The 16,914-nt window shown below is 46.5% G+C and overlaps 1 protein-coding gene and 1 long non-coding RNA gene across 2 annotated transcripts in view; one reads left to right on the top strand and one right to left on the bottom strand.

Moving 5' to 3' along the window:
• grhl1 (grainyhead-like transcription factor 1) overlaps nt 1-16,914 on the top strand; it is a 95,400-nt gene that overhangs the window by 23,328 nt on the left and 55,158 nt on the right. Inside the window, exon 7 of the mRNA XM_070884982.1 lies at nt 3,578-3,672. Within this exon, the coding sequence (XP_070741083.1) occupies nt 3,578-3,672 (95 nt within the window). The remainder of the gene's footprint in view (nt 1-3,577; nt 3,673-16,914) is intronic.
• The window catches only part of LOC139267136 (uncharacterized), a 41,474-nt gene continuing 29,280 nt past the window's right edge, over nt 4,721-16,914 (bottom strand). Inside the window, exons 2-4 of the long non-coding RNA XR_011593832.1 lie at nt 13,864-13,981; nt 11,664-11,865; nt 4,721-4,785 (exon numbers count right to left, since the gene is read on the bottom strand). This is a non-coding gene — a long non-coding RNA (uncharacterized lncRNA). The remainder of the gene's footprint in view (nt 4,786-11,663; nt 11,866-13,863; nt 13,982-16,914) is intronic.

Genomic DNA, 16,914 nt, shown 5'->3' on the forward strand with positions numbered 1-16,914 from the left:
TATCCTGTATACCCTGTTGAGTGGGTGAGACCTTCTGCGAGCTGGTCCCCTTACCTGGTGTCTTCTCAGAAATCCAACTGCAGCTCCTCCTGATTGTTGAAGGCTCTTTTACTCCTGTTGCTCTTCATCTTCTCCTCCTCCAGTACCACGCATCTAGAGCACCACCCATTATAAAGTTTCACTGCTTATTGAGGGCAACTAACCAAAAGGAAGAATCACAAATAAGTAATTTCTAAAGTCACAACTCACTCCTACTCCAACGAAACACATAGATGCCACTGATCTGAGTGCCTGCAGCTCCTGAGCTCTTTAAATACTCCTGACTCTGAATCAATCCCGCTAGGTGATGGGCCAGACTGTAGCTATTTTTTTCCTAGTTAAAATCATGTTGGGGTCTTAATTTCATCAGATGACCATGGTTTGCATGAGATCCATGAGTCTCTGGCCTGCCTGTAGTGGAGGGCTTGGCCACTGGAGAGTCCACGTTACTAATGACTCTCACTTTGAGTACAAAAAACTTGAAGACAATGGGTACAATCCACCTCCACACACAAGATGTCTCGGCCATTGTAATTTACACCCGAGGATTCTTTTTATATGCAATTGTTCTCTGGTTCCAATACTCTCCTTAATTCAAAGTTACTTAATTCAAGTTATTGGATAATTAATATTTTGGAGAGTAAAAATTACTTTGAATTATCAGAGTAGATTGTACGTTGTCATATAATGTCACATTGTTATATTCATAGTGTACAAGATGCAGTGCATATGGTAGAGTGTGATAGAGAGTGAATCTTTCACTGTAGTCTGACTTGTGTGTGACTCCGAGGACTAATTCTGGGCGGGTGGCAGTGTTAGGTTACACTTCTATGATTGCCCACAGACTCACTGTCTGGTGGCTCTGGGGTGAGGGGCATACCTTTTGCGATGTTCTAAAGTTGTGAAGAGGATGTGCTGCCCAGGCACAGGATCCTGGATTTCAATGGCCATTGGCCGAAGGCCAAGGAGAAGGAATAGGATTTTTATTTTTAAAGTTGTCCTGATTCGGCCTTAACGAATACACAATTATTATGGATTGGATTATTTTTCCATAGTGGATCAATCAATCTTGACTGATGACAGTGTCCAACTGCAGCCGTCAGAGTGGGTGCATGCCTGGCTGCAGCTCGGCAGAAATCCAGGATCAGGCTGAGGATGATTTTATTGCAGCAGGCTTGACTAGATGATCCTTCACGATCGAAGATTTTAAGGAGGATGTCTAGTCATAGTCATGAGGAGGTTGATGATGTCAGCTGATATATGCTAATTCCTTTCTTTCCTCCACTTAAACTGCTGAAAGGCAGAGTTTTATCTTACAATCTAAAACCAATAGCAAAGCTTTGATAATTATAGGTTAGACACAGTTGGTTGTCATGCAAGGCGTCAGTGACTATTGTTATACGAGTCTGATCTGAATAGATTTTTTTTTAATAGTTTCTCATGAAACCCTGGATTGATTTCGCAACAGAATTTTAAAGTTGAAGGTGAAAGTAAACAGAGTAGAACCTTTCTTTAAACCTCTTTGAGAGCCTTGCACACATCACGTATACTGAGGTACATGTTTTAGACAAGATACTTAGCCTAGTGAAGGAGCCATGGTGCAGGGTATAAAGAGACAAGATTCAGATTACCACAGGCCTTGGGCACCAATATTCAGATTAAATGAATCTAGACTTCTTAAGAAACTCAAATTGCTAGTGTGTGAGGGAGGTGGCTCTCTGGAGTGTCAGCAAAATGAGCACCTCGGATGAGTAGCTTTACTTGGCACCAGGCAAATGTCCAATTTAGACAGTGAATTCCTCCTTACCCTCCAGCTCTTCCAGACTACTAAGAAAACTAATGCTTTGGACAGATAGCCCCTCGGCCCTCAGCTTTGAAACTTCACTCAGACCATTTGGAATGGGTAATCCAGACGTATGGCCCCTACCAGCCAGACTGCCAGAGTATGCCAATTCTCGGGTACTCGGTGAAGCAATAAGACCACGATGAAAAGCAGATGGGTCTGAAGGCAGTAACACAACCTAAAATATTATAGAAGGGGGAACTGAGCAGATTAGCACTTGCTATACCCCATATTCATATTCAAATTCTCCCGTCCCCAGAAAATTACAAGCTCAGATAAGTAGTGAGGAATCCTTTATATTTATATTACCTTCTGAAGAAAAGAAAAACTGGGGAGGACATTTTAATTACTGATTCTATTCTCGTGGAGGCTGAAGTTCAACCTTTGGTACAAATTTAATTTCTTCAAAATCAATGTTTTAAATTGTGTTTCTCTTTGGGCACTCTCTGGGGTCAAATAAATTTAAGGATGCATTTTATGAATTTGTGTTTCCAACATGGTGATTCACACATTGGGAACGCACATTGAGAATTGGGACATTGAGGCCAGCGTGCCCACAGGATTTTCCAGCCATTAACTTTGATGGATCGGAAATCCTCAGGGCCACTGAGCTCGACACCTGAGTTCCTAATATGTGTGTTAAGTGTGTGAAGATCCATGTCAGTTCAGAAAATCTACCCATAAATATAAATCATTTCCATGTGGTGTGGCTACTGACAAAATGGTGATTCATTGTACGGACAGAAATTCTGGCAATGGCAAAATATTGTGGGGCCGAAATTCAGGTGCACCAGAAAGTTGGCGCACCTATGAGTTTTTAAGCAGGTACTCACCGCTGGAACTCTTGGTGCGGTGAGTAAATCCATTTTCAGGACTTTCAAATTTTTTAAATGCCCTACAGGAAATGGAGGCGGGCTTTGGACTCAAAGCCAGGCTGACTGGCTGAAAATGGCTCGGTTAGGCCGTCCACCGGTCAATCAACATGGTGACATCACTGCACGTGTGCGTCACCATGCTCTCTCCCCTCCGTTAAAGGAGAGAGATTCAATCATTTTTTAACTTTGACCACTGGGCCACCAGGGAGGGTTTCGGCCGGGCCAGCGGCCTGGCACCCAAGAGAGGGTACCAGTCTGCCCACTGGCGGCCCGACTGAACCTGGGGGGCAGTATTTTGCCGGACGATCAGTAAGTCGGCCGGCAAAACTTTTTGCATTGCGGCTGCAGCAGTGGGCTCTCCCCTTTAAGGGTGGCCGCACTGCCGGGTCGCACTCAATCTTCAGAGGGTGCACTGGCAGATAAACTTGCCGGGGGCACTGCGTGGTGGGGGATCGATGGATGGAGGTGAAAATGGCTGGTAAGTATTTTTTTATTCATTTAATTTGGCGGTGCATCTACTTGGGCAGGATGGAGTCCAGGCTGAAAAATCCCCGGCCTGAATTTTGATCGGGTCGGCCTGTTGACCCCAAAGCGGCGGCCATTCGATTTTTAGGAATGACCGCTGCAAATGAGCATTAATGGGTCTCTTTGAGCCCCTGAATTTCGGCCCCTGTGTGTCTATATGTGTTTCTATGTATCTTCGGGTATGTGTGTGTGCGTGTGGAGGCAGAATTTATGGAGTTCAAATGTGGGATGGCTTATTAAAACGCTTTTTTAATTAAAAAAAAAGTCAACTCCTTATGCTATTGTTTTTCTGCAGCTGATTACAAAGAAAGTTTTAACACAATTAGCAACATTGAAGAAATCGCTTACAATGCCATCTCCTTTACATGGGACATCAATGACGAAGCTAAGGTAGGAGGACTATATTCCCTACACTGCAGCATATTTCAATTTGTGTTATCTTCATTGGGTTTTCACCAGACAAGGAGGCACAAATGTGAATATTTAAACTTGTCTGTCCCTCCAATCAGTGCCTCTGTAAATGCATCACTTCACCTTTAAACTTTGGGTTCAAATCCTGCCTGAGCAAAATGGATGAAGGGCTTCTTTCTCTATTGCCTCTCGGGATCCACCATGAGGTGGGTTTAATCATTTCAACCTGGTTCTTGGGTGCAGCTCAACCCAAAATGGTAAGTAATTTGACATGCATTATCATTAGGAGAGGGACCGTCACTCTTGTGTGATATCCAACCTTGGATTGCCTACTGCTGACTGACACTGGCTGCCATGTTCCTTCACCAGCACGGACTTGCCTGACCAGGATGAGAAGAACAATTCACCCAAAAAGGTTTTAAAATTTTTGATAGAAATGTTGCTGGTGGTTTAAAAAATGATGCTTGTCATCTCGGGCAAGCTCAGCTCTTGGGCCAATCAGAACTTGATTTACAAATTTGCGAGAGCAATTGCAGTTACTAACATCAGAATACATGACCAGCCGCACCAGAGATAGACAGCTTCTCAACCGATAAGGGAATAAGGGGTTATGGGGAGTGGGCAGGGAAGTGGACCTGAGTCCATGATTGGATCAGCCATGATCGTATTAAATGGCGAAGCAGGCTCGAGGGGCCGTATGGCCTACTCCTGCTCCTATTTCTTATGTTCTTATGTAATGTACATGGTTTTCTTTACGAGCCTGATTAATGACATTCAGGAGGCTTTAACAAACAATTGTGACTTTTTAACGTGTGTGTATCTGAGTAAATAGCTATTTTAAGTTGTTTTTAGTTAGGTAACCTAGGTGAAGGACCAAAGTCCACAGTGTAGGGCACCACCAAATGAAGGAACAGAAACACTTGCATTTATATAGCACTTTCTCATATATCTCAGAAACATCTCCAAGGGCTTCATGTGTGTTAGGGCCATGCAACACATGAAGGTGAATGGGGCTCTGAGTCAGTCAGGGGTCCCGAGTCGATCCAAGGATGGTCTCACCAGCCATCAACTCTTCTCCGTCGATGGACTGACCTACAAGTAAAAGCCGCCATTAATCCGTGTCTAAAATGTAATGGATTCCAAGCCGCTCATATCCTGGCTCCATGCTAGAGGCTGCAGGGGCTGAGTTGTTAGTGCACTGCTCCCCTGCCCCTCTTTCCGTTCATTCATAATTTACGATCATAGAGCATAGAATAAGATTCATTTTCTACAAGCGTGAGGAGAGTTAAGGTTTGGGAGTAGCCCACCCCCAAGCTGCTGGGGAATTCTTTTCCCTCCACCCTCTCTCCCTTTCCTCCCCCCCCCCACCCCCACTCTTCTGTTCTCTCCCCTCTCCCCCACTCCTTCCTTCCTTTCTTCCCTCTCAAGCTGATGGGTGTTATTTATGTATGTAAACCTTACCAAAATGTAAGACTTGCCATTAGGGGGCACACCTGTGGGAGACCTAAGGGTCACCTGTGCACACTGGGGCAAGCAGGTATAAAAGGTGATTCACCATGCTGCTTCCCCACTCTGGAGTCTGAATAAAGAGACCAAGGTCACAACAGTTTGAGCTTGCGATATAGTCCTGTGGATTATTCTGAACATAACAAATTGGAGACAGTAACGGAACACGAACTTTCACATGGTAATGGCTGCCGTTGGTATTCTTGAGAGACTTGTTGAGGGTGATGATTGGGAAGCCTTCGTTGAGCGCCTCGACCAATACTTTATGGCCGACAAATTGGACACAGCCGAAAGCGACCAAGCGCAGGACGATACTCCTCACCGTATGTGGGTCATCGGTATATGGCCTCCTTAAAAATTTGCTGGCACTAGTCAAACCAACAGACAAATCTTACGCAGAACTGTGTACGCTGGCTTGGGAACACCTCAAGCCAAAGGAGAGCATCCTGATGGCCAGGTATTGCTTTTATACGCACCGTTGCTCCAAGGGCCAGAACGCCTTGCGGGACAGTGCGAATTTGCAGGATCTTTGGGGGAAATGTTGTGGGACTTTTTCGTGCTTGGAATTGGCCACGAGGTCATTCTTCGCAAACTGCTGTCTGCCAAATCCCTAGATCTGATCAAGGCCATCACAATAGCCCAAGCCATCATATCCACGAGCGATAACACGAAACAGATATCTTCACAGAATCAAAGCTCACCGGCAAGTACTGTGCATAAAATAATGTTTTCAGCAGGCAGATCTGTACAGGGCAGGGCCTACACGACTGCAGAGGCCAGACCTCGGCCTCGAGTGACTCAGAGTCTGCCGTGGGGCGTGAAATGCATATCCATTAGCATCATGTTGACACTGCGGGGGCAGCCATAGAGCTCATCAATGTCGATTCAAGCCCTATATTAGTTCAGTTTTTACAACAATCTTGACAGCTTCATGATAACTTTTACTGATTCCATTGTTTATTTCCAGATTTTTAAAAAACTGAATTCAAATTCTCAAACTGCCATAGTGGGATCTGAACTTGCGTTCTCTGGATTATTAGTCCATTAAATGCACAGATCTGTCAGCATCTGAAAGAGAAAAGCCAGATGAATGTTTCCCTGATGACGCACACCCACCTCAAATTTACTTGTCCTCTCTTTCGAATGCAGCAAAACTGCTGTACATTCCCAGTATTTTTTTATTGACTCTGAATGCAAGCAACAAGCTGAGCTCTGTCATTTTATTAGTGGTCGGACACAGTAAACCGAACAAATTTTCTCCTCTAACTTCGAGGAACTGCCAATTGTAGAGTCTCTACTGCTTCCCTGACTGAGATCTGTTAGTTCACTGCAGACCAGCGATTGAAACTGCAACCTTTCTGATCTGGGTCAGAGATGGAGACTTTACCCTGAATCATGGAAATAACCCTATTCAGCAGCTGGGTGACAAGTCATACATCACATAATTGGCTTATTTTTCCTCTTCCTCCACATGGACCACAATCTCCAGGATATTCCTGAAATTCTAATGCAAGACAACCATGAAGTTGGCAGATTGTTGTAAAATCCAACTAATGTCATTCTTACCCGGTCTGGCCTACAGGACTCCAGTTCCACACCAACATGGTTGACTCTTAACTGCCCTCTGAAATGACCTAGGAAGCCACTCAGTTATATCCCAGAGCTACCTCAAAGGTGCATTTCCTTCCCCTATTCCTATATTGTCCTCCATGACAACACAAAATACAGAAAACCAATATCTACAGAGGCACTCAAAGGCTGGTCCTCACAATTTCCATTTGCAGCAGAACTAGACAGAGTGAATTCTCTGTATTGCAAACATATCTCTCTCTATACTATTTTGGTTGAAGGAACACTTTTCAAATTGATCAGTAATCACGGACCGCCCGCATCTAAATTATAATACTACAGAGAATATAATCATCATCATCATAGACAGTCCCTCGGAATTGAGGAAGACTTGCTTCTACTCCTAAAGTGAGTTATTTGATGGCTGAACAATCCAATGCGAGAGCCACAGACCCTGTCACAGATGGGACAGACATTTGTCGGAGGAAGCGGGGGGTAGGACTGATTTGCCGCATGCTCCTTCCGCTGCCTGCGCCTGAGCTCTTCACACTCGCGGCGTTGAGATTCGAAGAGCTCAACACCCTCCCGGATGCACTTTCTCCACCTAGGGCGGTCTTCGGCCAGGGACTCCCAGGTGTCAGTGGTGATGTCGCATTTTACCAGGGAGGCTTTGAGGGTGTCCTTGTCATGTTTCCGCTGCCCACCGTTTGGCTCATTTGCTGTGAAGGAGCTCTGCGTAGAGCAATTGCTTAGGGAGCCTCGTATCTGGCATGCGAACGATGTGGCCTGCCCAGCGAAGCTGATCGAGTGCAGTCAGTGCTTCAATACTGGGGATGTTAGCCTGGGCGAGGATACTGATGTTGGTGCGCCTGTCCTCCCAGAGGATTTGCAGGATCTTGCGGAGACATCGTTGGTGATATATCTCCAGCGACTTGAGGTGTCTTCTGTACATTGTCCATGCCTCTAATTCGTACAGGAGGGCGGGTATTACTACAGGCGTATAGACCATGAGCTTGGTGGGTAGATTTGAGGGCCTGGTCTTTGAACACTCTTCTTTAGGCGGCCGAAGGCTGCACTGGTGCACTGGAGGTGATGTTGAATCTCTGCATCAATGTCTGCCTTTGTTGATAAGAGGCTCCCGAGGTATGGGAAATGGTCCACATTGTCAAGGGCCGCGCCGTGAATCTTGATAACTGGAGGGCAGTACTGTGCGGCGAGGACAGGCTGGTGGAGGACCTTTGTCTTATGGATGTTGAGCGTGAGGCCCATGCTTTCATATGCCTCAGTAAATACATCGACTATGTCCTGGAGTGCGGCCTCTGAATGTGCGCAGACGCAGGCGTCGTCCGCATACTGCAGCTCAACAAGAGGTTGGGGTGATCTTGGACCTGGCCTGGAGGCGGCATAAACAGCTTCCCACTGGTTCTGTAGTTTAGTTCCACTCCAGCGGGGCTTGTTGACTGTGAGGTGGAGCATGGCAGCAAGGGAGATTGAGAAGAGAGTTGGAGCAATGACGCAGCCCTGTTTGACCCCGGTCCGGATGTGGATTGGGTCTGTAATGGAACCGCTGGTAAGGATCACGGCCTGCATGTCATCGTGAAGCAGGCAAAGGATGTTGACAAACTTTTGGGGTCATCCAAAATGGAGGAGGACGCTCCATAAGCCCTCATTGTTGACAGTGTCAAAGACCTTGTAAGATCGAAAAAGGCCATGTATAAGGGCTGGCGCTGCTCCTTGCATTTTTCCTGCAGCTGTCGCGCTGCAAAGATCATGTCCGTTGTGCCCCGTAGGGGACGAAATCCGCACTGCGATTCCGGGAGGAGCTCCTCAGCCACAGGGAGAAGACGGTTGAGAAGAACTCTAGCGACAACCTTCCCAGTGACTGATAGCAGGGAGATTCCCCTGTAGTTGCCGCAGTCGGACTTGTCCCCCTTTTTATAGATGGTCACGATCACTGCATCTCTGAGATCTCCCGGTATGCTCTCCTCCCTCCAGATGAGAGAGATGAGGTCATGTATCCGCGCCAACAGCGCCTCTCTGCCATACTTTAGCGCCTCAGCAGAAATTCCATCTGTTCCCGTTGGCTTGTTATTCTTGAGCTGATTTATGGCTTTGTCGACCTCGTGCAGCGTTGAGGTTTCACTGAGGTGGTGGCGGGTCGCATGCTGCGGGATGGAGTTGAGAACACTCGAGTCAAGGGCAGAGTCTCGATTGAGGAGATCTTCAAAGTGCTCCTGCCAGCGGGCCCTGACAGCCTCGGTGTCCTTGAATGAGTGTTTCCCCGTTCTTGGCCAAGAGTGGGGTGGGGCCTTCGGAGTTTGGAACGTAGGTGGCCTTGACTGCAATGAAGAATCCTCGCATATCGTGGCTGTCGGCCAGTTGTTGTATCTCCTGTGCTTTCTCCATCCACCACCTGTTCTTTAGGTCCCAGGTTTTCTGTTGGACCTCAGCCTTGAGCCATCTGTAACGTTCCATTGCAGTTTCCGAGTTGGGTTGTTGCTTAAGGCTCAGAAATGCTCTACGCTTGCGATCTATTAGTTCTTGGATCTCCAGATCATTTTCATCAAACCAGTCCTGGTGTTTTCTGGTTGAGTGACCAAGTGTCTCTTCACAGGCACTGGTTATAGAGACTTGGAGAGCAGACCAAGCGCTGTGGGCATTCAGTATCTCCGGGTCATCAAGGCATGCCAGATTAGCTGTGAGGCGCTGGTTGTATAGGGCTCTGTTAGCTGGGTCTTTAAGTGCCCCGGCATTAACATTTTTGCGGCACTGCTTCTGCTGTCCCCTTGCTTTGGGGCTATGTTTATATTGATGATGGATCGGATCAGGCGGTGGTCCGTCCAGCAGTCGTCTGCTCCTGTCATGGCGCGGGTGATGCGCACACCCTTGCGATCCCTGGCTCGGACGATGACATAGTCGAGCAGATGCCAGTGTGTTGCCACAATGCCTTGTATTTGTCCCTCTGGCGGAACAGGGTGTTGGTGATGAGTTTGTATTCTAGTCATTTTGTCAGGAGTAGGGTACACATAGAAACATAGAAACATAGAAAATAGGTGCAGGAGTAGGCCATTCGGCCCTTCGAGCCTGCACCGCCATTCAGTGAGTTCATGGCTGAACATGCAACTTCAGTACCCCATTCCTGCTTTCTCGCCATACCCCTTGATCCCCCTAGTAGTAAGGACTACATCTAACTCCTTTTTGAATATATTTAATGAGTTGGCCTCAACAACTTTCTGTGGTAGAGAATTCCACAGGTTCAGCACTTTCTGGGTGAAGAAGTTTCTCCTCATCTCGGTCCTAAATGGCTTACCCCTTATCCTTAGACTGTGACCCCTGGTTCTGGACTTCCCCAACATTAATAAGAACATAAGAACATAAGAATTAGCAACAGGAGTAGGCCATCTAGCCCCTCGAGCCTGCTCCGCCACCCAACAAGATCACGGCTGATCTGGCCGTGGACTCAGCTCTACTTACCCGCCCGCTCCCCATAACCCTTAATTTCCTTATTGGTTAAAAATCTATCTATCTGTGATTTGAATATATTCAATGAGCTCGCCTCAACTGCTTCCTTGGGCAGAGAATTCCACAGATTCACAACCCTCTGGGAGAAGAAATTCCTTCTCAACTCTGTTTTAAATTGGCTCCCCCGTATTTTGAGGCTGTGCCCCCTAGTTCTAGTCTCCCCGACCAGTGGAAACAACCTCTCTGCCTCTATTCTGTCTATCCCCTTCTTATTTTAAATGTTTCTATAAGATCATCCCTCATCCTTCTGAACTCCAACGAGTAAAGACCCAGTCTATTTAATCTATCATCATAAGGTAACCCCCTCATCTTCGGAATCAGCCTAGTGAATCGTCTCTGTACCCCTTCCAAAGCTAGTATATCCTTCCTTAAGTAAGGTGACCAAAACTTCACAGTGGAAGACACAAAAACCATGCCAAAAATTGCTGGTCACGGGAATGTGGGAAGGGAGGACCTTGAGACAATCACTATCACTAGGGGGGTAGTGCTGGACAGGCTAATGGGACTCAAGGTAGACAAGTCCCCTGGTCCTGATGATACCGCTGGAGTTGGCTTTCCCTACCCCTCTCTGCCAATCACGCCTCCCCAGAGGGCTGTGTCTTTGCCGACCCTGGCATTGAAGTCACATAGGAGGATTAATTAGTCGCCCGTGGGGACACGGGACAGGAATGTTTCTAGGATGGAATAAAAACCCTCTTTGGCCTCATCCATTGCATCGAGTGTTGGAGCGTACGCACTGATGACTGTGGCACATTGGTTCCGGGATAGGGTAAGGCGAAGAGTCATGAGGCATTCGTTAACCCCGCAGGGGGAGTCTTTGAGGCGGTCGACCAGCTCATTTTTGATGGCGAAGCCGACTCCATGAAGGCGGCATTCTTCCTTTGGTTTTCCTTTCCAGAAAAAGGTGTAACCTCCACCATGTTCCTTGAGCTGGCCTTCCCCTGCCCGCCGGGTCTCGCTTAGGGCGGCGATGTCAATGTCAAAACGTTTAAGTTCCCGGGTAACTATGGCGGTGTGGTGTTCCGGCCTGTTGCTGTTGGAATTGTCCATGAGGATCCTGAAGTTCCAGGTCCCGAATTTCATATTAGCTAAGTGGAAGATGCCTGAGCGTGAGTTCTTTTAACTTGGACACCGCACACCGCAACCACACGGGCTTAGCTGAACAAGGTCTTGGTCCAGTGGCAAGGGGGTCCAAGATGACTGGAGACCAGGCACTGCTGTATAAGCCTAATTGCCTACGGCAAGATGTTGGCCGCAAGCTCAGTGCCAAATAGTGCCATTGATGGTAGATGGTATGTAATGTTCATAATATGAAAGCGCTGAATGTAAAGTGTTTTTTAATTATGCTTTTAAGAAAATGGGTATTTACTTACAGATATCAGTGAGATGGGTGTGCTTGCTTCCTACTGCAAAGTCTGTCTGTCCTTGGTGTGATGTTTTTCCCCAGGTGAGGGAGGGAAAGTATCCCTAAAATAGGGGATCAACAGATGGTGTGTGAAGAAAGTTGGAGTGATCGGTCACAGGACAGTTCCAATAGCTCCTCTTCTGCCAATCTTCATGCTGCTCTCAGTGCTCCTAGAATAGAATCATAGAATGGTTACAGCACAGAAGGAGGCCATTTGACCTGTCGAGCCCATGTCGGCTCTCCAAGAGCACTTCAGTTAGTCCCACTCCCCCTGCTCTTTCCCCACAGCCCTGCAAATATTTTTCCTTCAGTTCCCTTTTGAAAGCCACGATTGATTCCGCCTCCACCACCCTTTCAGGCAGTGAATTCCGGATCATTGCCACTTGTTGCGTAAAAATGTTTTCCTTCATGTCGCCTTTGGTTCTTCTGCCAATCACCTTAAACCTGTGTCCTCTGGTTCTCGACCCTTCCACCAATGGGAACAATTTCTCTCTCTCTAATTGATCTAGACCCCTCATGATTTTGAACTGCTCTATCAAATCTCCTCTCAACCTTCTCTGCTCTGAGGAGAACAATCCCAGTTTCTCCAGTCTATCCACGTAACTGAAGTCCCTCATTCCTGGAACCATTCTTGTAAATCTTTTCTGCACCCTCTCTAAAGTCTTCACATCCTTCCTCAAGTGCGGTGTCCAGAATTGGACACAATACTCCAGTTGAGGCTGAACTAGTGTTTTAGAAAGGTTCATCATAACTTCCTTGCTTTTGTACTCTATGCCTATATTTATGAAGTCCAGGATCCTGTATGCTTTTTTAACGGCGTTTTTAACCTGCCTTGCCACCTTCAATGATTAGTGCACATATACCCCTCTCTGTTCATGCACCCCCGTTAGAATTGTACCCTTTAGTTTATATTGCCTCTCCTCACTCGTCCTATCAAAGTGTATCACTTCGCCCTTTTCTGCTTTAAATTTCATCTGTCACATGTCCGCCCATTTCACCAGTCTGTCTATGTCCTCTTGAAGTCTAGCACTATCCTCTTCACTGTTCACTATACTTCTAAATTTTGTCATTTGCAAATTTTGAAATTGTGCCCTGTACTCCCAAGTCTAAGTCATTAATATACATCAAGAAAAGCAGTGGTCCTCGAACTGACCCCTGCGGAACACCACTATATACCTTCCTCCAGAGCAAGAGCAATTCAGCTAGTCCCATTCCTCCTCCATACACGCTGCTCTCCTCGGTGAGACGGACAGGCCACACTGCACAGCACATGTGGCAGCCGCATTCTCCTCCCGCCTCACGGCTCGCACCAAGCCCGCCTCCGGCTGCACTTTCACATTATTTTGCGGACCCACGGACCCCAGTTTGAGAGCCACTGCTCTGTACAAACTGCATAAATTGCACCTTGCTCTGACAGATGAACACTGGTGTCCCTGCCTCTAGACTTCTGGGCAGAGGTCCTGGCCCTAGATCAGGCTCTGTGCTATTCAGCACCTACTGCCAAGAAGGCAAAGGGCTTCTAGAGCTCACAGACTTATAGAGTTCTCATTTTTCACTGGAAGAATGTCCATCCATCGGCTTATGCCAATCAAAATGAGTCAAGCATGGATTGTGTCGGTAGCTGGGGAAATATCTGGGAATTTGGGCATCCTTCCTGTGAGCTCCCTCCCAAACACCCCAAGACCACAGCAACAAAGAACACAGGATTAGCAGAAAGAGGTTGCCACAACAAAACCTTCCTCACTGAAACACCTCCCACACTGCATCAACCTCAATACTATTTATTTTTTTTAAAGTTCAAATTTGGTGAGCCCCTCCGTTCTGGTGTCCAAATAGTATCACATGACCTTTTCATTGGGATTTGTAGTAGTCAACCTTGAGCTGATGTGGAAGGAGACATGCGAACAATACGGACAGGAAAAGACCCTTTGTCCATCTGGCCTGTCCCACACAAGTTGTGATACATTATGTATTCACAATATATACACACTCTCCACCCCACCCAAGACCATGTGATCTCCTGGGAGAGGTGAAAAATCAGGTTAAAAAAACTCAGGCCAATTCGGGAATAAAAAAATCTGGGAAAATCCTCTGTGACCCCTCCCCTTTGGTGATCAAAACTATCCCAGGAGATCACTTTGGCCCTGCAAATTCTATCCAATACCTACCTTTTGTAGGGGGTGATCTCTGCCTCAGGCAGACACTGATGCAGCTCTTGCTTGGAGGAGTTCAGCGAATTAACGTCCACCGCACAAGTCTATTCCAAAGGTCTGCTATTCTCTGGGTCTTGGGTAAGAAAGGGTTACTAATGTCAGCAACACAGACTGGTAGAAAGGCTCCCTGTGTACCAAAACTAGAAAGAGGAAAAATACTCCATTCATTAGAAAGAAGGCTTTGATGTCTTAAAGCACCTGCACCTTTACCCTGAGAGAGAATACAGCCTGTCTCTACAGCAATAGGGAAGTTCAGAATGTGGGAAATAGCATGATAAATGAAGTCATCTCACACATGTCCATCAATTGTTCTTGTATTTTAGAGCTGTATACCTTTTAGTGATTTGTACCTGTAGCTCTGAAAGGTATAAGAAGAGGCAAAAGCAAAATACTGTGATGCTGGAAATTTGAAATAAAAACATAAAATGCTGGAAATACTCAGCGGGTCTGATAGTGTTTGTGGAGAGAGAAGCAGAGTTCATGTCTCAGTTTGATGACCTTTCATAAAAAGTGGCAAATTCTTGCGGGGCTTTGGATTCGTCCCGGAAAGTTTGAGCTCAAAGCGCTGTATACTCGAGGGCCACCAGGGAAGTTTTCGGCTGGGTCAGCGGCCTAGCATCCGAGTGGGGGTGCTGGGCTACCTGTTGGCAGTCTGGCAAAATCAGCGACCGACAACAAAAAGATGGCGGCCGCGAAGCAAGGCGCTTCCCTTTAAGGGTGGCCGGTGCGCCCCAGCCACTGGCAGCTTCGCGCCACGTTAAGCATCGCCCAGCGCCAACCTCGCTCCCATGGGGCAATTTCCTCGCAGGATGTAAAAGGGTCGGCGCGCATGACGATGATGTAATCGTCATGTGCGCTGCCGCCTGGGGCGAAAGGTATGGGGCGTGGCACAAAGCCGTTTCCGCCCGGGGCATCCCGGGGACAATTCTGGCTGGGTCACTGCCACCGCCTGCCCCCGGGTGAAAAGTCCTTATCGCGCCTCCCGGATTTTCGAGCTTTCGGACAGGGCCAATTTCGCTTCCCCAGTCTGTGGTGTACTGCCCTACTGTTTGTGTCCAGTGGAGTCTCTCAGCCCTCTTTCCAAATATTTATCTGCGCTGCTGAAAATATTGTCAGTCAGGGCCCTCACACTTTCCTCTATTCTCATTTTGCCATTTTTCTAAACTTGTGTGTACTCCATAGCTGGAAGTACAAAATAATTGTCATTTGTTCAAATTAAATTGCTATTTAGCTGCTTGAGGACGGTGAAAGGAATATTACCCTCTGCTTGGTTGGTCTTTGTTGTGGCATTCCCATAGCAGAGACACATTGCACAAAGTAATCGGCGGCAAAATTGTGAGCACCTTGCGTTTTGATTTTGTTGTGTACATTTGTTTTATTGAAATAAGGGCAATTAAAACTTTATTTAGAAAAGGGGCCCCAACATCTCATTACTCAAGAGATGGTTGGACATTACCAAATAAAAATGGGTGTGGGTTTGTGGTTTTTGAGAAATAAAGGAACTCTTTGGTCCATGTGGAAGGTAATAAGGGAACGTAAATAATAAATTGAAGGTTGTGGTTTTTACAATGGCTCTTAATGTCTAGCAGAACAAAACACTGTATCTGCAAACATGGGCGTAAATGGTGATGTCAATGTGCAAATAGACCATCACATCTTTCTGAGCCAAGAGATCTATTAAAATAACAGTGTAAGCCAGCTATGACTTTCAAAAGTAAGGGGTGGAAAAGTTTAAACAACACAAGTTGCGGTGAAGGCTGCAGCATATAGAAGGGGAATAAAAGTAATGCTGAATCCCACAATTTGGGAGCCAGCCATCAAGGTCATGGAGTTGTCCATGGTCAACATTGTCTCAGTTGGCAGGGTCCATGTGTTAGTGAATGAGGGAGGGCAGGTGAGGAAAGTAAAATAGAAGAAAATTAGACATAAAATGAAAATAGCAATGAAAAAAAGTATTTGTAATCTAGGTAACCTGAGTCTAACCTATAATCTTTGAAAACTATTCTCGCCGGTTACTGTGGCATGATTTTTTGGAGACTGCTCCCCAAATATCTGTAAATAGAGATACACACACAGGTGAGACAACTGTCAGGAGAGCAACACAGAATACATTCTCCTGAAATTCAGCAAACATGGTTACTATTGCATAATTACTCTGTGGAAAGTACAATCTAAGGCTAGATCATCCATTAGTGGATTAATCTCTGTGTATCAATAGCACGCACAGGAAAATGTGAGTACATTAAGCCTTCTTTTCTGAACTCCACTGACCAGAAGTTCTCCTCATAGGTGTGTATTTTTAAACCGGTTTGTGCTTTATATGTTTATTGGATGATGGGCCACCCTGTCTGCTGAAAGAAGGGGGCCCACAGCAATGATTCGATTAGGGAGTCCATTACTGAGCCGTTAGAAACTGCTACAGCAATACCACGATTTAATGCAATTCCGAAAACCCAAGCTGTCATCAAACTCAGCAGAAGATCATTTTAGTTTCCTTGGGCTACCCTCCTTTAACTGTTTTAGAATCTATTGAGAAAAATTAGAATGGGTAAGATATTAGTTAGGAAAAAGTAAAGTGAAATTGAAAGAAAAAGTAAGAGGGAAATAGGGGCCATGTAAATGTCGTGTTTTAGGATTTTGTGACTAATTTTCCAAAGAAAGGAACATTTAAGTACAGGTTGGACTCCTCTGGTCCGGAAACATGCGTGATTCGGCATTGGTTTCCCATGCTTCCTGGCTCTCATGATCAATGCGCAACTGCCACTTTGCGTGGGTGGCGTCCTGCTTTCCTGTGCTTACTGGCTCTCAGTGTTCACTGCTGTGGCGAGAGAGAGAGAGAGGCCCGAGTTTTGCAGCCTGGGCCAGAGCACAGCTGAGGCGTTCAGGAGCCTGGGCGCTGTCTACAGGTACCGGTAAACTTCGGCTCAGCGCGACCTCCCATGGTTCGGAAAATTCTCTGTTCCAGCATCAGTCAGGTCCCGAGGGTGCCAGACCAGAGAGGTCCAA

The sequence above is a fragment of the Pristiophorus japonicus genome, chromosome 7, assembly GCF_044704955.1.
Source record: "Pristiophorus japonicus isolate sPriJap1 chromosome 7, sPriJap1.hap1, whole genome shotgun sequence".
NCBI classification, from domain to species: domain Eukaryota; kingdom Metazoa; phylum Chordata; class Chondrichthyes; family Pristiophoridae; genus Pristiophorus; species Pristiophorus japonicus.